The following is a 16,075-nucleotide window of genomic DNA, read 5'->3' on the forward strand; positions in this document are numbered from 1 at the left end:
GGGGGGGCGTCCCCACCTGCCTCATGTCACAGCCGGAGGTGGCACGGGGTGACGGAGGGGACATCACCCCCCCACTGACAATGACCTGGTCACCCCATGTTTTTTTTGGGGTGTCCTGTGCTGACACGCCAGCACCAGGCAGGCCACGTCCCCTTCTGTGCCATGCTGGGACCGGTGGCCAAGGCCACCCTGTGCCACCCCTGCCCCAGCCCCAGCCCCACAAAGTCCCCGTGGGGTGGCTGGAGGCAGCGCAGCTCCGGGGACACATCCGTCGCCATCTGGCCACGGGGCCTGGGTTAATCTTTAGCCGCTCTGCCCATCTCCGTCCAGCGGTAATGAAGCCTCATTAGCAGCCATTACGCGGGGCCGCAGGACAGCTGAGCCAGCGCCGGGGACAGCGTGGGGACACGGTGACACCGAGGGGCAGGGTGGGTGCTGAGCGGAGGGGGGGCGCGGAGCACACAGGCCAGGGGATGGGAGCCTGGTGCTCGTGGCAGCCGGCTGGTGACACTGGTGACAGCGGTGGGACCGGGTTGTTGTGGGTATGGTGGGCCCCAAACAGGGGGACGGGGTCCCCGAGATGTGACGGTGTCCCCAGAGGACGTGCTGGGATCCCTCAGGGGGAGCTTGATGGGGTTCCTGGGGGTGTGCCAGCTTTCCAGGGCAGTGACAGGGGGTTCCCAGCAGGGTCCCGGTGTCCCCAGGGGCTGTGATTGGGGTTCCCCAGGCACCCAAGGGTGTGGCAGAGCCCCTACAAGTGGTGCCAGTGTCCCTAGGAGGGTGTGCCAGCATCCCTGGGGGGTTGCCAGCGCGCCTGTCACGGTGCCATTGTCCCCAGGGGGTGTGACAGCTTCCCAGGGGCTGTGCCAGTGTCCCTACAGTTCGTGCCAGGCCCCCGGGACAGGGTGTGCGTGTCATTGTCCCCAGGTGCTCAGCAGCATGCCAATGTCCCCGGGGGCTGTGCCAGGCCCCCAGGGGAGGTGGCAGCTCCCTGGGACTGGGTGCTGCGGGGAGATAAGGAGAGGGGGTGGCGGAGGGGGGGCGGTGCTGCGGAGAGGCAACCAGCGCCTATCGGTGCCGGCAGCCCCGGGGGGCCCACGGGTGCCCCCGTCAGATTACCACGGGTGCGTGCGGGGCGGCCGTGCGTGCGCAGCGGGGTCCGGCCCCGGGTCCAAACTCCGCGGCGGTGGCACGAGGTCCGGCCGCAGGCAGGTGGGTGTGCGGGGGCACGCGTGCGCACGGGGGGTGCCGGTGCACGGGGAGGGTACCGGGGGACAAGGGGCAGTTTGGCCACGCGCCCTGCGGGGTGCTGCCCACCCCACGTCCCCGTCGGGGTGCCACCACGCCGGGCTGTGACCCCCCTGTTTGTCACCCGCAGGCGCAGCGGGAGCCCCGTGCCCGGCAGCATGGCGGGAGGGGGCGCGGGGCGGGCCAAGCGGCTGGGCACGCTGCTCTCGGGGCTGCTGGAGTGCGGGGCCTTCTGCGGCATCATCTTCGGCTGGGCCTCCCTCGTCTACGTCCTCAAGGACCTGGAGTACTTCGGGGAGCTGTGCCAGGCCTCGCCCAGCCCCAGCCCCAGCCCCAGCCCCAACAGGACGCTGCTGCACGGTATGGCCCCGGGGACACCGTCCCCATCCCTCCTGGTCCCCTGGCCCCATATCCGCTCCCTGCGCGTCCTCCTTGCTCGTTGTCCCTCTGCCTCGTGTCCCCAGTGTCTGGTGCCCCGTGTTCCTGCGGTCCTCATCCCTACATCCCCATTGTCACGGTGCCAGGGGACGCCAGCTTCCCCAGTGCCCCGTGTCCCCGCTGTCCTGGTGCACCACGTCCCTGCCCGCTGTCCCCCTGCCTGCTGCCCTGGGTGCTGCTTCTCCTGTCCCCGTGCCCTTGTCCCCGCCGTGCCGGTGCCCACGTCCCCGCTGTCCCCGTGTCCCCGCTGCCTTGCAGACTGCAGCAGGCAGGACGAGCAGTTCTCCCTCGTCTTCACCATCGGCTCCTTCATGAACAACTTCATGACGCTGCCCATGGGCTACGTCTTTGACCGCTTCGGCACCGCCGTGGCCCGCCTCATTGCCATGTGAGTGGCTGCATCGGGGGGCAGGGACACGGCACCCGTGGGTGCCCCGGGACCGGGGGCTCGTTAGCAGGGTGCTGGCGCCGGGGAGGCGTGAGGGGGGCGTTATCGGGACTGGGGCGGTTATCGGGGAGCCCAGGCAGGGTGGGGCTGGCAGGGCTCTGCCTGCACAGGGGAGGCGTGGGTGGCAGCCCCAGGACACCGGGACAGCCACCAAATGTCCCTGGAGTGCCCCATGTTGCCCACAGTCCCGGGACACCCCCAGACCCACAGATGTCCCCCTCAATGTCCCCAGAGCACGCCTGCTTTGTCCCCATGTCCCCCAGCCCTGCAGGTGTCCAGTGAGGCAGTGGTGGGGCGCCCAGGAGACGTCGGGGTGCCGGGTGCCACGCGGGCACAGGGCTGCCAGCCCTCCCCCGGTGCCCTGTGCCCACTTTGTCCCCGCTGTCCCCACATTTCAGCTCCCTCTACACCGGCGGGACCCTGCTGGTTGCCTTCTCCACGCGAGGTGAGACCCCGCGGTGGCCGGGTGCCGCTGCCCCACTGGGGGCTGGGGGGCCACCCGTGTCTCCGAGCCCCGCTGACACCGGTGTCCCCAGATCTGGCCGTGCTGCTCTTCCCGGCCATGTCCATGCTGTCGGTGGGCGGGATCCTCCTCATCCTCACCAACATGCAGGTGAGCTTTGGGACACCCGGGGCACCCCGCCTGGCGCTGGGGACGTTGGTGTCATGGGGGGGGGGTCTCTCCGCCAGGTGGGCAACCTCTTCGGGAAGTACCGCTCCATCGTTATCACCCTCTACAACGGGGCCTTCGACTCCTCCTCTGCCATCTTCCTCATCATAAAGGTGGGCGCGGGGCGCTGCGGGAGAACGGTGCACGGCTGGGGCACAGCCACGGCCACGGGGACAGCTGGGACACAGCTGGGGACACGGCCGGGGCGGTGACAGCGTGTGCGTGTCCCCAGGTGCTGTACGAGCGCGGGCTGCCCCTGCAGGCCATGTTCTTCTTCATGGCAGCCTGCAGCGCCTGGCACCTGCTGCGCACCCTCTTCCTCATGCCCCGCACGCGCATCCCCTACCCGCTGCCCCCAGCCTACAACTACGGGTAAGGAGGTCCTGTGGCGTCCCGACGGGGGGGGTGAATCCCGTCCCCGGGTGGGGCTGTGCCGTTCTGGTGGCACTGCCTGCCCTGGGGGTGCTTGGGGGTGCCCATCCCGTGGCGGAGGTGGCGCTGCGGGTGGGGTGACGGGGTGAGCGTTCCTGCAGGCTGCAGTGCCCGGGGCGGTCGCAGTCCTACCGCACCTACGAGGAGAAGCGCCCGCCGGGGGGTGAGGGCCCCGAGGAGGTGCCCCTGGAGCCCAGCGCCCCAAAAGGTGACGGGCGGACTGGGGGGGCAGGGGGCGTCTGCGGGGGTGGGCAGGGCCATGGTTGGGACTGAGCGTGCTGGGGGTGGGTGTGCCCAAATGACATGCATATCATATGCAGATGAAGGGGGCGTGGCTTAGGGTTGGGCGTGGTCAAGCAGATGGTGGGGTGTGGCCACATCAGTAGGGGTTCCTCAATGGGGGGCATGGCCATTGGGCCAAATGGGGGTGGGTGTGGCCATTTGGGAGGTGTGTCCCGATGGGTGGGTGTGTCCTCGGAGGGCGTGGTCTCTAAATATGGGCTTTGTGACTATGATTATGGGATGTGTGTGATTATGGGGTTGGTGCCCGTGCAGGCGGCGCGGCGCCGGTGCCCTTCCGCCCCTGCGTGCTGTCGTGGCTCTTCTTCTGGCACGTGGTGTGGCTCTCGGTCATGCAGCTGCGCCACTACCTCTTCATCGGCACCCTCAACCCGCTGCTCGACCACCTGGCCCGCGGCGACGACAGCCTGGGTAGGGCCCGGCGGCCGCGCCGGGGGTCCCGGTGACCCCGGGGGAGCTGGGCACCGCGGCCCCCTCGCTGACCCTGCCTCCCCACAGTGAGCACCTACACCAACGCCTTCGCCTTCACCCAGCTCTGCGGGGTGCTCTGCGCCCCCTGGAACGGCCTCATCCTCGACCGGCACAAGCGGGGCAAGGCGCACCACCCGGAGGGTAACCGCCCCCGTCCCCGCGCCCCCACCCTGGGGACTCGGCACGGAGGGGCCACCGTGCCAGTGCCCTGGCCCCTGTGCTCCTTGGGGACACGTCCCCAGCGTGCCCTGACCTTGCCGTGCCCGCAGGAGCCCGGGGGGTGCTGGCCGACCTGCAGGCGTCGGTGCTGTCGCTGGTGGTGACGGTGACGCAGTGCGTGCTGTTCTCCGTCTGCGCGGCCGTGCCCGTGCTGCCCGTGCAGCTGGCCACCTTCGTGCTCCAGGTGATCAGCCGCTCCTTCCTCTACGGGGGCAACGCCGCCTTCCTGGCCATCGCGTGAGTCCTGCGCCCCGGGAGAGTGCCGGTGCCAGGGGACAGGGGTGGTGGCGAGGGACATGGCACTGGGGGACAGGGTGGAGGGGGCAGAAAATGGTGTGGGGGCGGTAGTGACGTGCGGGGTGTCCCCGCAGGTTCCCCCCGCAGCACTTCGGGAAGCTGTACGGGCTGGCCATGGCGCTGTCGGCGCTGGTGGCCCTGCTGCAGTACCCCTGCATTGCCCTGGTGAACAGCGTGCTCAATGGGGACCCCTTCTACGTGAGTGCTCGCCGCAGCCCCTGGGGGTCCTACAACCCCTCGGGGGCTGCCCTGGGGGGGCATAGGGCTCCTGTTCTACAGAGGGGGGGTGGTAAGGGTCAGTGGATGGGTGGAGGTCCTGGTCTGGGGCTGGGGAGTTTCCTGCCCCAAGGGGGGATGGAGGGACTGGCCTATGGTGAGAGGGAGGTCCCAGCACATTGTAGGGTGGGGTTCATGCCCTATGGTGGGATGGAGGGCTCGGAGTAAGTCTGGATGGGGGTGCTGCCCCATGAAGGGTTGGGAAGTCCTGCAGCATGGTAAAATGGGCTGTGGGGTGCTGCCTCTGGCACACGCAGCCTCAAGGAGGCCGAGGATCTGGAGCAGAGGCTCCTTGCCCGGGTGGGGTCACCCCTGCCCCGTATGCCCAACGCCCCTTGCCCCGCACAGGTGAATGTGGGGCTCATTGCCGTGGTGCTGGTGGCCTACGTCAGCCCCGTGGTGGTGGCCCGTGAGTGCCGGCGGCGTGCCAAGGACCTGGAGGCTGTCAGCAGCCCCCTGGATGCCCCCCCCAGCGCCGAGACCCCTGCCCAGACACCGCACTGAGCCCCGCAGCCGGCACCCAGCGCCTGCCGCAGCCGTTTTCTACTGGACTTTGGGGGAGGGATGGACCTGTGCCAGGGGGCACAGTGGGAGATGGGGGGGTGTTTTGGGGGGGAATAAATATTAACAACCACAGTGTGCTGCTCCCTGTGGTGTCCCCAGCGGCTGCTGTGGGTTTGGGACCCCCTCTGCCTCACGGGGCTGGGGGAACAGCCCCTCCACGTCCCCAAAAACACATGGACACACAGCGCCAGGACTCTCGTTTATTGGGACAGCGCCCTCAGTACTCGCAGATGAAGGGCAGCCTCACCCGGCACCTCGTGCTCCTCCAGCGCCCATCTGGGGACAGGAGCTGGGGTCAGGACGCGCACCCTGCAGCCCCCCAGCCCCCCCGTGCTCCCCCCCACGCACACCCGGGTTCAGCCCCACAGCCCCCTACCCTCTCCTGCCACAACACCCCCCGGCATCCTCCCGTCCCCCCAGCCCAGCGCTTCTCAGGGCCCCGGCTCCCAGCACAGCCCCCCTGAGCCCCCCGAGCCCCCCGAGCCCCCCGGGCACTGACTTGCGGTGCAGAGGGTGGTGCAGAAGCGCCCCGTGAGCAGGGGGTAGCCGTGCAGCCAGAAGGCGAAGTTCCAGCCGCTGCGGTCAGACCAGTGGCAGAACACGCTGCCGCCCTGCGGGGTCACCGGCGTCACCCCGGGGGACACCCCTGGGGACACCCCTGGGGACACCCCGGGGACACCCTGGGGACACCCCCGGGGACACCCATGGGGCCGAGGTGTCCAGGGGTACTGGGGTGGGGGGTGCTGGGATGGAGAACGGGACTGGGACCCCGTGACGGGGACCCCACTGCGGACACGTGCCCGCGGCCCCTTACCACGGGCCGGGTGATGGCCCCGATCCAGATGCGCCGGTTGTTGACGCGGGCGCGAGCCCTGCACTGCAGCAGGACGTTGGTGCGGTAGCTGTGGATGGAGGCCAGGCGGCCGCGGTAGCAGCGAGAGCACACGCGCTGCGGGGGGACGGCGCCGGTTACGGGGCCGCGCCGGGGCTGGGCGGCAGCGGGACCCCCGGCGCGGTCCCCCAGCCCTGCCCACCTGCGCGGTGTGGAAGTTCTGGCAGCGCCGCACGATGATGTAGCGGAAGGTGCGGGCGCTCTGCGGCTCCGTGATGTTCAGCGCCTCCGTCTCGGCCTCCAGCGGGCACTCCTCGGCCTCGGCCTCCAGCTCCGGCTCTGGCTCCAGCTCCAGGTCCGGCTCCTCCAGCTTGGCCACCTCGGAGGGGCCGGCGGCTGGGGACGGTGCTGGGCGTCACTGCGGTGTCCCCACGGCACCCTCGGGCGTCCCTGCGGCTCCCCGGGGGCACTCACCCAGGTGGCGGGCAGAGGCCGTGCCCAGCAGGGCCAGGGCGAGGAGCAGGCAGGGCCGCATGGTGCTGGGGGCTGCGGGGACACGGAGGGCCTGGGGGGACCCCCTTGGCCTGGGGCCGTCTGGCCCCGGGGGACGGCCCCAGAGACCGGGGACCCTCGGCTGCCACGGTGCCACCCCACAAACCCAGTCCCCAGAGCCACCCCCACGACCCCAATCCCCAGTGCCACCCCATGTCCCTCACCACCCCCGGCATCCCCAGCACCACCCCTGTCCCTCGCTCCCAGCCCTTTGTCCCTCTGACACCCCCACGGCCCTGGCCCCACCACCCCTGGGGACACCCCATTCCCTGCGTCCCCATGCCCCCACTGCCACCCCTTACCCCTCAGCCCCCCCATAACCTCCCAATTCCCTCGTGCCCCACTGCCCCACTGTCGCTGCTTCCCCACTGCCACCCCTGGCCCCGTGTTCCCCGTGCCCCCACGTCCCCCCGCCACTTCCATGGGGCACTGCAGAGCCCCCGTGCCTGCCCCAGGGCTGCAGCCCCCAGCCCCAGCCCGTTGCTCAGGGCTGCAGCCCCCCCTCGCCGTCCCCGTCCCCGTCCCTGTCCCCGCTCCTCACCTGGGGGCTGGGGGAGCTCTGCCCACCACGGCCCTTATAGGGGTGCCGGGGCCACGTGTCCCCCGCAGCCTTGCGCCACCCCGGCCCGGCCCCAAGCCACCAACCGCCAGCGGCTCTGCCCCGAGGGGACACTGGGGGGGACCGGGGGGGCCGCGGACACGTTGGCCGCTTGCCCGAGGCCGCTTCCTCCCCCGGTGGCCGCGGGGCCCCGCAGTGGCCGGTGCCAGCCGTTGGCCACAGGACCACCACCCTCCGGGGCACCCCGAGCCCCCTGCCCACGGGGTCCCCGCTCAGAGCCAGCGTGTTCCCAAGGGAAGGTCCTGCTGCACACACTCGGTCTGCTTTTGGGACACGGTCGCCCACCCAGCTGACCCAGGGCACCCAGCTGGTGCAGTGTTTCTGGATCCCGGCAAGGATTTCCCTACGTTTCTCGAGCATCCTGCTGGACAAAATGCCCCGTGGGCAGCTGGGCACAGCGCAGTGCAGGGTGGGCTGCTGCCTGGCGGGTGGGCTAAAGGGGCTCACATCTGGTGGCCGGTCACCAGTGGGGTTCCCCGGGGCTCCATTTTAGGGCCACTTCTCTTCAGTGTTTTCCTCAATGACTGGGTTTGCTCGGCCCCGAGCAGAGCAGGCTGAGGGGAGGCCTCATGGCGGCCTGCAGCTCCCTCAGGAGGGGAGCGGAGGGGCAGGCGCTGAGCTCTGCTCTCTGGGGACAGTGACAGGACCCGAGGGGACGGCATGGAGCTGGGACAGGGGAGGGTCAGGCTGGGGGTTAGGGAAAGGGTCTGCACCCAGAGCATTAAAGAGAAGGCTGGGATATACACGCTGCAGTCAGGCTCTGCCTGTTGCTGTCTGACCGGGAGGAACAAGCAGGCAGTGTTTTCTCCCTGGCCGTGCCGTGATGGCCCTTCACCCCGTGACAGCGATGGTGGCAGGGGACAGGCTGCTGCTGGTGGTGTCTGGGTTGCAGGGGACGGGGCAGTGGTATCGGGGGATGGCGGCAGGCAATAGGTGGTGGTGTAACGCTCACAGGGCTGCCCGGAGGCTGATGGCCGTTGGGGCCAACAGCCCGCACCAGCAGCTTTGGGGCCCCGTGTCCGCAGGGAGGGGAAGTGGCCTTGGGCATGGGGCCAAACTGTCCCCTGCCACCCTGGGGTCCCCCAGGCTGCAGCATCCTGTCCCCCAGCATTGCCTAACACCGCCCAGGACAGCAGCAGCTGCCTTAGCAGCAAGGGCACGTGCTGGCTCACGGACATCTTGTGCCCACCAGGACGCCCAGGTCCTTCTGCAGAGCCCCTCTCCAGCTCGTGGGCCCCAGCGCGTTGTGGTGCCTGGGGATGTTCCCCCCAGGGGCACGGCAGGACACTTAGAGCACCCTGAGCTGGAAGGGTGCCACAAGGAGCACTGAGACCAACCCCTGGTTCCTCAAAAGAGCACCCAAAAAACCAGACCCTGACTCTGAGAGCTTTGTTCAAATGCTTCTACAACTCTGTCGGGCTCAGTGCTGTGACCACTGCCCCGGGCAGCCTGTCCCAGTGCTTGACCACCCTCTGGGTGCAGACCCTTTCCCTAACCCCCAGCCTGACCCTCCCCTGTCCCAGCTCCATGCCGTCCCCTCGGGTCCTGTCACTGTCCCCAGAGAGCAGAGCTCAGCGCCTGCCCCTCCGCTCCCCTCCTGAGGGAGCTGCAGGCCGCCATGAGGCCTCCCCTCAGCCTGCTCTGCTCGGGGCCGAGCAACCCCAGTCATCGAGGAAAACACTGAAGAGAAGTGGCCCTAAAATGGAGCCCCGGGGAACCCCACTGGTGACCGGCCACCAGATGTGAGCCCCTTTAGCCCACCCGCCAGGCAGCAGCCCACCCTGCACTGCGCTGTGCCCAGCTGCCCACGGGGCATTTTGTCCAGCAGGATGCTCGAGAAACGTAGGGAAATCCTTGCCGGGATCCAGAAACACTGCACCAGCTGGGTGCCCTGGGTCAGCTGGGTGGGCGACCGTGTCCCAAAAGCAGACCGAGTGTGTGCAGCAGGACCTTCCCTTGGGAACACGCTGGCTCTGAGCGGGGACCCCGTGGGCAGGGGGCTCGGGGTGCCCCGGAGGGTGGTGGTCCTGTGGCCAACGGCTGGCACCGGCCACTGCGGGGCCCCGCGGCCACCGGGGGAGGAAGCGGCCTCGGGCAAGCGGCCAACGTGTCCGCGGCCCCCCCGGTCCCCCCCAGTGTCCCCTCGGGGCAGAGCCGCTGGCGGTTGGTGGCTTGGGGCCGGGCCGGGGTGGCGCAAGGCTGCGGGGGACACGTGGCCCCGGCACCCCTATAAGGGCCGTGGTGGGCAGAGCTCCCCCAGCCCCCAGGTGAGGAGCGGGGACAGGGACGGGGACGGGGACGGCGAGGGGGGGCTGCAGCCCTGAGCAACGGGCTGGGGCTGGGGGCTGCAGCCCTGGGGCAGGCACGGGGGCTCTGCAGTGCCCCATGGAAGTGGCGGGGGGACGTGGGGGCACGGGGAACACGGGGCCAGGGGTGGCAGTGGGGAAGCAGCGACAGTGGGGCAGTGGGGCACGAGGGAATTGGGAGGTTATGGGGGGGCTGAGGGGTAAGGGGTGGCAGTGGGGGCATGGGGACGCAGGGAATGGGGTGTCCCCAGGGGTGGTGGGGCCAGGGCCGTGGGGGTGTCAGAGGGACAAAGGGCTGGGAGCGAGGGACAGGGGTGGTGCTGGGGATGCCGGGGGTGGTGAGGGACATGGGGTGGCACTGGGGATTGGGGTCGTGGGGGTGGCTCTGGGGACTGGGTTTGTGGGGTGGCACCGTGGCAGCCGAGGGTCCCCGGTCTCTGGGGCCGTCCCCCGGGGCCAGACGGCCCCAGGCCAAGGGGGTCCCCCCAGGCCCTCCGTGTCCCCGCAGCCCCCAGCACCATGCGGCCCTGCCTGCTCCTCGCCCTGGCCCTGCTGGGCACGGCCTCTGCCCGCCACCTGGGTGAGTGCCCCCGGGGAGCCGCAGGGACGCCCGAGGGTGCCGTGGGGACACCGCAGTGACGCCCAGCACCGTCCCCAGCCGCCGGCCCCTCCGAGGTGGCCAAGCTGGAGGAGCCAGACCTGGAGCTGGAGCCAGAGCCGGAGCTGGAGGCCGAGGCCGAGGAGTGCCCGCTGGAGGCCGAGACGGAGGCGCTGAACATCACGGAGCCGCAGAGCGCCCGCACCTTCCGCTACATCATCGTGCGGCGCTGCCAGAACTTCCACACCGCGCAGGTGGGCAGGGCTGGGGGACCGCGCCGGGGGTCCCGCTGCCGCCCAGCCCCGGCGCGGCCCCGTAACCGGCGCCGTCCCCCCGCAGCGCGTGTGCTCTCGCTGCTACCGCGGCCGCCTGGCCTCCATCCACAGCTACCGCACCAACGTCCTGCTGCAGTGCAGGGCTCGCGCCCGCGTCAACAACCGGCGCATCTGGATCGGGGCCATCACCCGGCCCGTGGTAAGGGGCCGCGGGCACGTGTCCGCAGTGGGGTCCCCGTCATGGGGTCCCAGTCCCGTTCTCCATCCCAGCACCCCCCACCCCAGTACCCCTGGACACCTCGGCCCCATGGGTGTCCCCGGGGGTGTCCCCAGGGTGTCCCCGGGGTGTCCCCAGGGGTGTCCCCAGGGGTGTCCCCCGGGGTGACGCCGGTGACCCCGCAGGGCGGCAGCGTGTTCTGCCACTGGTCTGACCGCAGCGGCTGGAACTTCGCCTTCTGGCTGCACGGCTACCCCCTGCTCACGGGGCGCTTCTGCACCACCCTCTGCACCGCAAGTCAGTGCCCGGGGGGCTCGGGGGGCTCGGGGGGCTCAGGGGGGCTGTGCTGGGAGCCGGGGCCCTGAGAAGCGCTGGGCTGGGGGGACGGGAGGATGCCGGGGGGTGTTGTGGCAGGAGAGGGTAGGGGGCTGTGGGGCTGAACCCGGGTGTGCGTGGGGGGGAGCACGGGGGGGCTGGGGGGCTGCAGGGTGCGCGTCCTGACCCCAGCTCCTGTCCCCAGATGGGCGCTGGAGGAGCACGAGGTGCCGGGTGAGGCTGCCCTTCATCTGCGAGTACTGAGGGCGCTGTCCCAATAAACCAGAGTCCTGGAGCTGTCACCCGGATGCCCCCCGGCTCAGTGCCCCGCCGGGCACCCCCTGCCCGCCCCGCAGCACGGGCTGCTTGCCCAGCACAGATCCCAGTAAAGCCTCAGCTGCTGGCACCGCTGCTCACGCCTGGGCTCTGTGTTCAGGGGGGGCACCGGGTGGCTCTGGTGTAGGGCCATGGGTGGGGGGTCCCCGGCTGCGATGGGGACAGAGAGCAGAGCGGGGTGTTGGGAACGAGGTCCCTCTGTGACCTGCAGTGGGCACAGGTCCCCTCCCTGTGGGGGCACCCGGCCACGGCCACCCCAGTTCGGCAGCACTGCTCTGACAGCCCTGTCCTCTCACCCCATAGCCCCCACAGCCAACTCATGGCCCTCTCACTCTCCCCACACAGAGGGAACAGACAGGGGCTGTGTGACGGAGGTTTATTGGGGTCAGGGGGCTCTGCATCCCCTCGGCTGCTCCTGACCCAGTCCCCAGTGCCACTCCGTGTCCCTCGCCACCCCCGGCATCCCCAGCACCACCCCTGTCCCTCGTCCCCAGCCCTTGGCCCCCTCTGACACCCCCACGGCCCTGGCTCCCACCACCTGGGGACACCCCATTTCCCATGTCCCCATGCCCCCGCTGCCACCCCTTACCCCTCAGCCCCCCCACGACCCCACAATTCCCTTGTGCCCTGCTGCCACCCCTGTGGCCACCCTGGCCCCATGTCTCCACACCCCCCCGCCACTTCCATGGGGCACTGCAGAGCCCCCGTGCCTGCCCCAGGGCTGCAGCCCCCCCTTGCTGTCCCTGTCCCCATCCCCTCTCCTCACCTGGGGGCTGGGGGTCCTGCCGTACCCCTTATAGGGTTGCCCGTGCCACGTGCGCCCCACAGCCCCTCCACGCCCCGTGGCCCCATGCATCCCCCCATTCCTGTCCTGTTGGCAGCGTGGGGAAGGGGTTGGCCGCCATGGGGTGGCTGGGGGGCTCTGGAGGGGAGGGAGAGGGGGAATCGATGGCAAAGGGGGGGCTGCCCCACGGCACCCCGGGCTAGAGGCCGAGCGAGGAGGTGCCCGAGTCGGTGGACTGCTTCTCCCGGCCCTGGTCCCCCATGGCCCCGGGGGCACCCGCCGTGGGGCTGCTGGGGGCGGGGGGCATGCTGGCCTCCGGCACCTGGGGGGCAGGGCACAGGCACCTCATCAGCCCCTGCCCCACAAAAGTGGCACCCGGGGGGCTCTGCGTGTAACCCCCAGCCCCACGCCCCCACCCTTTTAGGGCCTGCCCCCCCAGCACGGCTCCAGCCCCCGAAATGTCCCGGCTTTACCACTCACCTCCTCGAACTTGCGGGCCTTGTAGTGCTCAGCGCCCTTCAGGAAGTTGAGCAGGATGATATCGCACAGCACCGTGCCCTACGGGGCGGCACCGTTGGGGCTGGGGGCTGCCCGGGGGGGTCCCCACAACGCTGTAGGGCATCGGTGTGCCCCCCGCCCCGGGCTGACTCACCACGCCGATGGAGGTGAAGGCGGCCACGGTGTTGATGAGCGTGGGGACGATGCCGAATTTCCCAGCCTGCGGGGAGGCCGGGGGGTGAGCGTGCGGGGTTGGCCCTACAGCCCCTATAGGTCCGCGGGGCGCCGCACCCCATACATACATTGCCATACACCAGGACATCGAAGCGGATGCCGAAGGCCTTGGTGAGGGTGCGCAGCTCGGTGCCGTTGTGCCCGCGGTAGTAGCGGGCGTGCCTGCGGGGAACGCGGCCCCATGGCCCCATGGCACCCCGCTGTCCCCAGCCCGCTGTCCCCACGCCGGGCGGTGACCCGGCCCTACCTGAAGTTGTACCCGGGGGAGCTGGGGCTGTGCCGGGTGACGCCGTCCAGGCGGGTGAAGGAGTAGCGGGGCAGGCACAGCTCCCATGAGCGGTCCAGGTCGCACACCCAGCCGATCTTGATGCCCAGCACCCCCCCCTGCCCAGCCGGGAGGGCGAGATGCACCCCGTGCCCCTCATCCCCCTGTCCCCACAGCCCCATTTTCCCGTGTCCCACACCCCCCAGCCCTAAACCCACATGTCCCACGCTGCCACGTCCCCACACGCCATGCCCCACGCTCCCGTGCCCCTATATTCCACACCCCCATGTCCCCACATCCCAGCACCCACGCGCTCCACTCCCCTCGCTGCTGCGTCCCCGTGTCCCCACGCCCCCCACAACCCCGTCAGCCTGTCCCCGTGCCCCCCCCGTGTCCCCCTGGCTCACGGTGGTGGCCAGGGCGGCGAAGTCCTGCCCGGCGAAGCGCGCCACGTCGCCCAGCCGCAGGATGGGGCAGAGTGGCTGCCGCTCGGGGTGGAAGCGGCAGCGCCGCAGCTCCTCCGCGCTGGCCTGGGGGGGCAGATTGGCCCTGGGGGGGGGACAGGGGACAAAAGGGGACGTGGCAGGGGACACACAGGGCCGTGAGGTGCCAGCAGGGGACACCCCGTCCCCTGTCCCTGCGGTGCCACTCACTTCTCGAAGCCGAAGAGCGGGAAGCGGACGCTGTTCTTGATGAAGAGGGTGAAGTTCTCGGCCTCCAGCATCACCGGGCTGCGGGGCGAGGAGCCGGGGGGGTGCCTGAAGGGGAGGGGGCCGCAGACCCGCTGCCCCCCTCCCCTGTTTTATTCCCCCCCCGCCCAGGACTCACACGCTGACGGTGTCCACCTCGGGCGGGCACCAGCCGCGGATCTCGCAGGTGCGCAGGGTGTCGTTGTAGGGCACGCAGCGCCCCGTCAGCACCCCTGGGAGCAGCGGTCAGCACAGTTGGGGGGCTCATCCCGTAGGATTTTTGGGGATACCCCCCCCAAAATAACCCCCAAACTCACCGCTGCCTGTGGTGAGGCTCTTCCCCTGGCAGTCGCGGTCCGTGGCGCAGCGGTAGGTGGCTTCGCTCTGCGGGGAGGGGGGATAATTTGGGATTTGGGGGGGCACACACACACACACACACACACACACACACGCCGGTGCCCCCCGTGTCCCCCCCGGCCCCTTACCTCGGGGCAGACGCCCTGCGCCTGGTTCTCCGTCAGGATCTGCCTGGTGACCACCACGAACACCGAGGTGCCCTGGGGCGAGGGGGACGGGGTGGGGGTCACCACCACCCCACAGCGTTTTGGGAGAGCACAGGGGGTTATTTGGGGCAGGACCGCCCGCGGGGAGGATGTGCCCGGTGTCCCGTATGGGATCGCGGGCACGGCACGCAGGGTCCGACCCCAAACTCCCCCTGGGGGTGCCGTTACCTGCGGGGGGGTGACGTAGTCGGCGGTGTCCAGGACGCGGTCCCCATATCGCCCCACGCCCTTGACCTTGGTGACCACGGAGGACTCGAGGGTGGTGTCCCGCACCTGGTACGCCTTCTCGTGCAGGAACACCCAGCTGCCGGCACCCCAAACCCCACGGGGGTGAGCGGGGGGAGCGGCAGGGACCCCCCCCACGCCCCCACCACGGCCACTTGTGTGTGTGCCCCCCCCTGCTCCTCCCCGTGCCACCCCTTAGGGTCATGGGCGCCCGCTGGCACCCGACTGTGGCACCTCGTGTCCCCGAGGACCTGGGGGAGGTGAGGGGGGTCCCGGGGGGTGTGTGGGGGTGTGTGGGGGTCGGGGGGGGTCTCACCCGATGAAGTAGGAGAGGATGAGGAGCTGCACGGCGCGGTTGACGGCGCCCACCACCCAGCTCTTCACCACCACCGACTTGGGGGTCTCGTAGGCGAAGAAGTCGGAGAGGCAGGAGGGCTGGGGGCGCGGGGGGGGCATGGGGGGCCGGGGGGGGGGCTGCTGGGGATCTGCCGGGGATCTGGTGGGGATCTGGTGGGGATCTGGTGAGGGGCTGGCAGGGAGCTGGGCAGCTGGGGTGGTGCAGAGGCAGGGGGGGGGCGGGGGAGGGAGGGGGAGGGCGTGGGCGTGGGGAGGGAGGGGGAGGGAAGGGGCAGGGGGTGGGGGGGATACGGGGGGGTGGGGGGGGAGATGGGGGGGTGCAGGGGGCAGGGAGAGGTTTTGGGGGTGCAGGGGGGGATAGGGTGATGAGGGGAGGGTGGGAGATGGGGTGGGGGGGGGCACAGAGAGGGGCTGGGCAGAGGGATGGGGGCTCGGGGGGTGGGGCAGGGCTGGGGGGGGCCTGTGTGGGGTGGCCCTAATTTGGGGTGACCCTTGTGCAGGGTGAGCCTTGTTTGGGGTGCCCCTAGTTTGGGGTATCCCTAGTTTGAGGTGACCCTTGTATAGGGTGACCCTTATTTGGGGTGCCCGTTGTTTGGGGTACCCCTTGTGTGGGGCACCCCTTAGTGCCTCTTCTTTGGGGTTCCCTATTTGGGGTGTCCTCGTAGGGCTTTGGGGTGCCCCTTGTATAGGGTGCCCCTTGTTTGGGGTGAGCTTTCTTTGGGGTGCCCCTTGTATAGGGTGAGCCTTGTTTGGGGTCCCCTTTGTTTGGGGCGCCCCTTGGTGCCTCTTCTTTGGGGTTCCCTGTTTGGGGTATCCTCGTAGGGCTTTGGGGGTGCCCCTTGTTTGTGGTGCCCCTTGTTTGGGGTCCCCCTTTTTTGGGGTCCCCCATTTATGGGGCGTCCATGCAGGGCTTCAGGGCACCCCATGCACCTTTCGGGCCCCCCCCCGGCCTTTAGGGGTCCCCCCCGTGCCCCCCATCCCTTTTTGGGGCGCTGCGCCCCCCGCTGCCCTCAGGCTTCCCCCCCCCCGCATCTCTATGATCCGCGC

The 16,075-nt window shown here is 70.2% G+C and overlaps 3 protein-coding genes and 1 long non-coding RNA gene across 10 annotated transcripts; 2 read left to right on the plus strand and 2 right to left on the minus strand.

The window, feature by feature from the left end:
• Positions 1–326: 326 nt before the first annotated feature.
• On the plus strand, positions 327–5,433 carry SLC43A3 (solute carrier family 43 member 3). Of its 4 annotated transcripts, none has more exons than XM_084522022.1 (13): positions 327–428; positions 1,379–1,608; positions 1,945–2,074; positions 2,533–2,579; positions 2,671–2,747; positions 2,825–2,917; positions 3,037–3,176; positions 3,338–3,444; positions 3,792–3,947; positions 4,035–4,148; positions 4,277–4,463; positions 4,598–4,721; positions 5,148–5,433. In XM_084522022.1, exons 2-13 carry the CDS (start codon positions 1,407–1,409, stop codon positions 5,301–5,303), a joined length of 1,533 nt encoding a protein of 510 aa, XP_084378148.1. In that variant the 5' UTR covers positions 327–428; positions 1,379–1,406; the 3' UTR covers positions 5,304–5,433. The 4 variants fall into 4 exon arrangements, with proteins under 4 accessions (XP_084378148.1, XP_084378147.1, XP_084378149.1 ...); XM_084522021.1 differs by lacking the exon at positions 327–428 and adding an exon at positions 1,085–1,212; XM_084522023.1 differs by lacking the exon at positions 327–428 and adding an exon at positions 1,085–1,212 and having other exon boundaries at positions 4,277–4,410.
• A 120-nt stretch (positions 5,434–5,553) lies between these two features.
• LOC311438044 (bone marrow proteoglycan-like) lies at positions 5,554–6,733 on the minus strand. Its single transcript, XM_084522026.1, has 5 exons — positions 6,670–6,733; positions 6,398–6,591; positions 6,178–6,312; positions 5,863–5,974; positions 5,554–5,639 (listed from the first exon to the last, which is right to left on the minus strand). The coding sequence occupies exons 1-5, from the start codon at positions 6,728–6,730 to the stop codon at positions 5,581–5,583; spliced, it is 561 nt and encodes a 186-aa protein (XP_084378152.1). The 5' UTR covers positions 6,731–6,733; the 3' UTR covers positions 5,554–5,580.
• Positions 6,734–10,434: 3,701 nt separating this feature from the next.
• LOC311438436 lies at positions 10,435–11,455 on the plus strand. 2 transcript variants are annotated; one of them, XR_014694097.1, is made up of 4 exons: positions 10,439–10,524; positions 10,610–10,744; positions 10,948–11,059; positions 11,283–11,455. It is a non-coding gene; the product is annotated as an uncharacterized lncRNA (long non-coding RNA). The 2 variants fall into 2 exon arrangements; XR_014694096.1 differs by having other exon boundaries at positions 10,435–10,744.
• Positions 11,456–11,775: 320 nt separating this feature from the next.
• On the minus strand, positions 11,776–15,127 carry P2RX3 (purinergic receptor P2X 3; the record flags this gene model as incomplete). Of its 3 annotated transcripts, XM_084522028.1 has the most annotated exons (12): positions 11,776–12,519; positions 12,678–12,755; positions 12,850–12,915; positions 12,998–13,091; positions 13,177–13,313; positions 13,602–13,743; positions 13,848–13,925; positions 14,023–14,116; positions 14,201–14,267; positions 14,369–14,440; positions 14,615–14,750; positions 14,988–15,127. In XM_084522028.1, 12 exons carry the CDS (start codon positions 15,125–15,127, stop codon positions 12,397–12,399), a joined length of 1,227 nt encoding a protein of 408 aa, XP_084378154.1. In that variant the 3' UTR covers positions 11,776–12,396. The 3 variants fall into 3 exon arrangements, with proteins under 3 accessions (XP_084378154.1, XP_084378155.1, XP_084378156.1); XM_084522029.1 differs by lacking the exons at positions 14,023–14,116; positions 14,988–15,127 and having other exon boundaries at positions 14,615–14,969; XM_084522030.1 differs by lacking the exons at positions 14,023–14,116; positions 14,369–14,440; positions 14,988–15,127 and having other exon boundaries at positions 14,615–14,969.
• Between the last annotated feature and the right edge of the window lie 948 nt (positions 15,128–16,075).

The sequence above is a fragment of the Aythya ferina genome (assembly GCF_964211825.1).
Source record: "Aythya ferina genome assembly, chromosome: 5".
Classification (NCBI taxonomy): domain Eukaryota; kingdom Metazoa; phylum Chordata; class Aves; order Anseriformes; family Anatidae; genus Aythya; species Aythya ferina.

Bases quoted from the DNA above. Each gene is read 5' to 3' on its own strand.
- LOC311438044 (XM_084522026.1), bottom strand. From the start codon at position 6,730: ATGCGGCCCTGCCTGCTCCTCGCCCTGGCCCTGCTGGGCACGGCCTCT. The intron at 6,592-6,669 runs GTGAGTGCCCCC...CACCGTCCCCAG, and splicing joins GGCCTCTGCCCGCCACCTGG to CCGCCGGCCCCTCCGAGGTG. The intron at 5,640-5,862 runs GTCAGTGCCCGG...TCCTGTCCCCAG, and splicing joins CACCACCCTCTGCACCGCAA to ATGGGCGCTGGAGGAGCACG.
- SLC43A3 (XM_084522022.1), top strand. From the start codon at position 1,407: ATGGCGGGAGGGGGCGCGGGGCGGGCCAAGCGGCTGGGCACGCTGCTC. The intron at 2,918-3,036 runs GTGGGCGCGGGG...GCGTGTCCCCAG, and splicing joins CCATCTTCCTCATCATAAAG to GTGCTGTACGAGCGCGGGCT. The intron at 3,177-3,337 runs GTAAGGAGGTCC...GCGTTCCTGCAG, and splicing joins CCCCCAGCCTACAACTACGG to GCTGCAGTGCCCGGGGCGGT.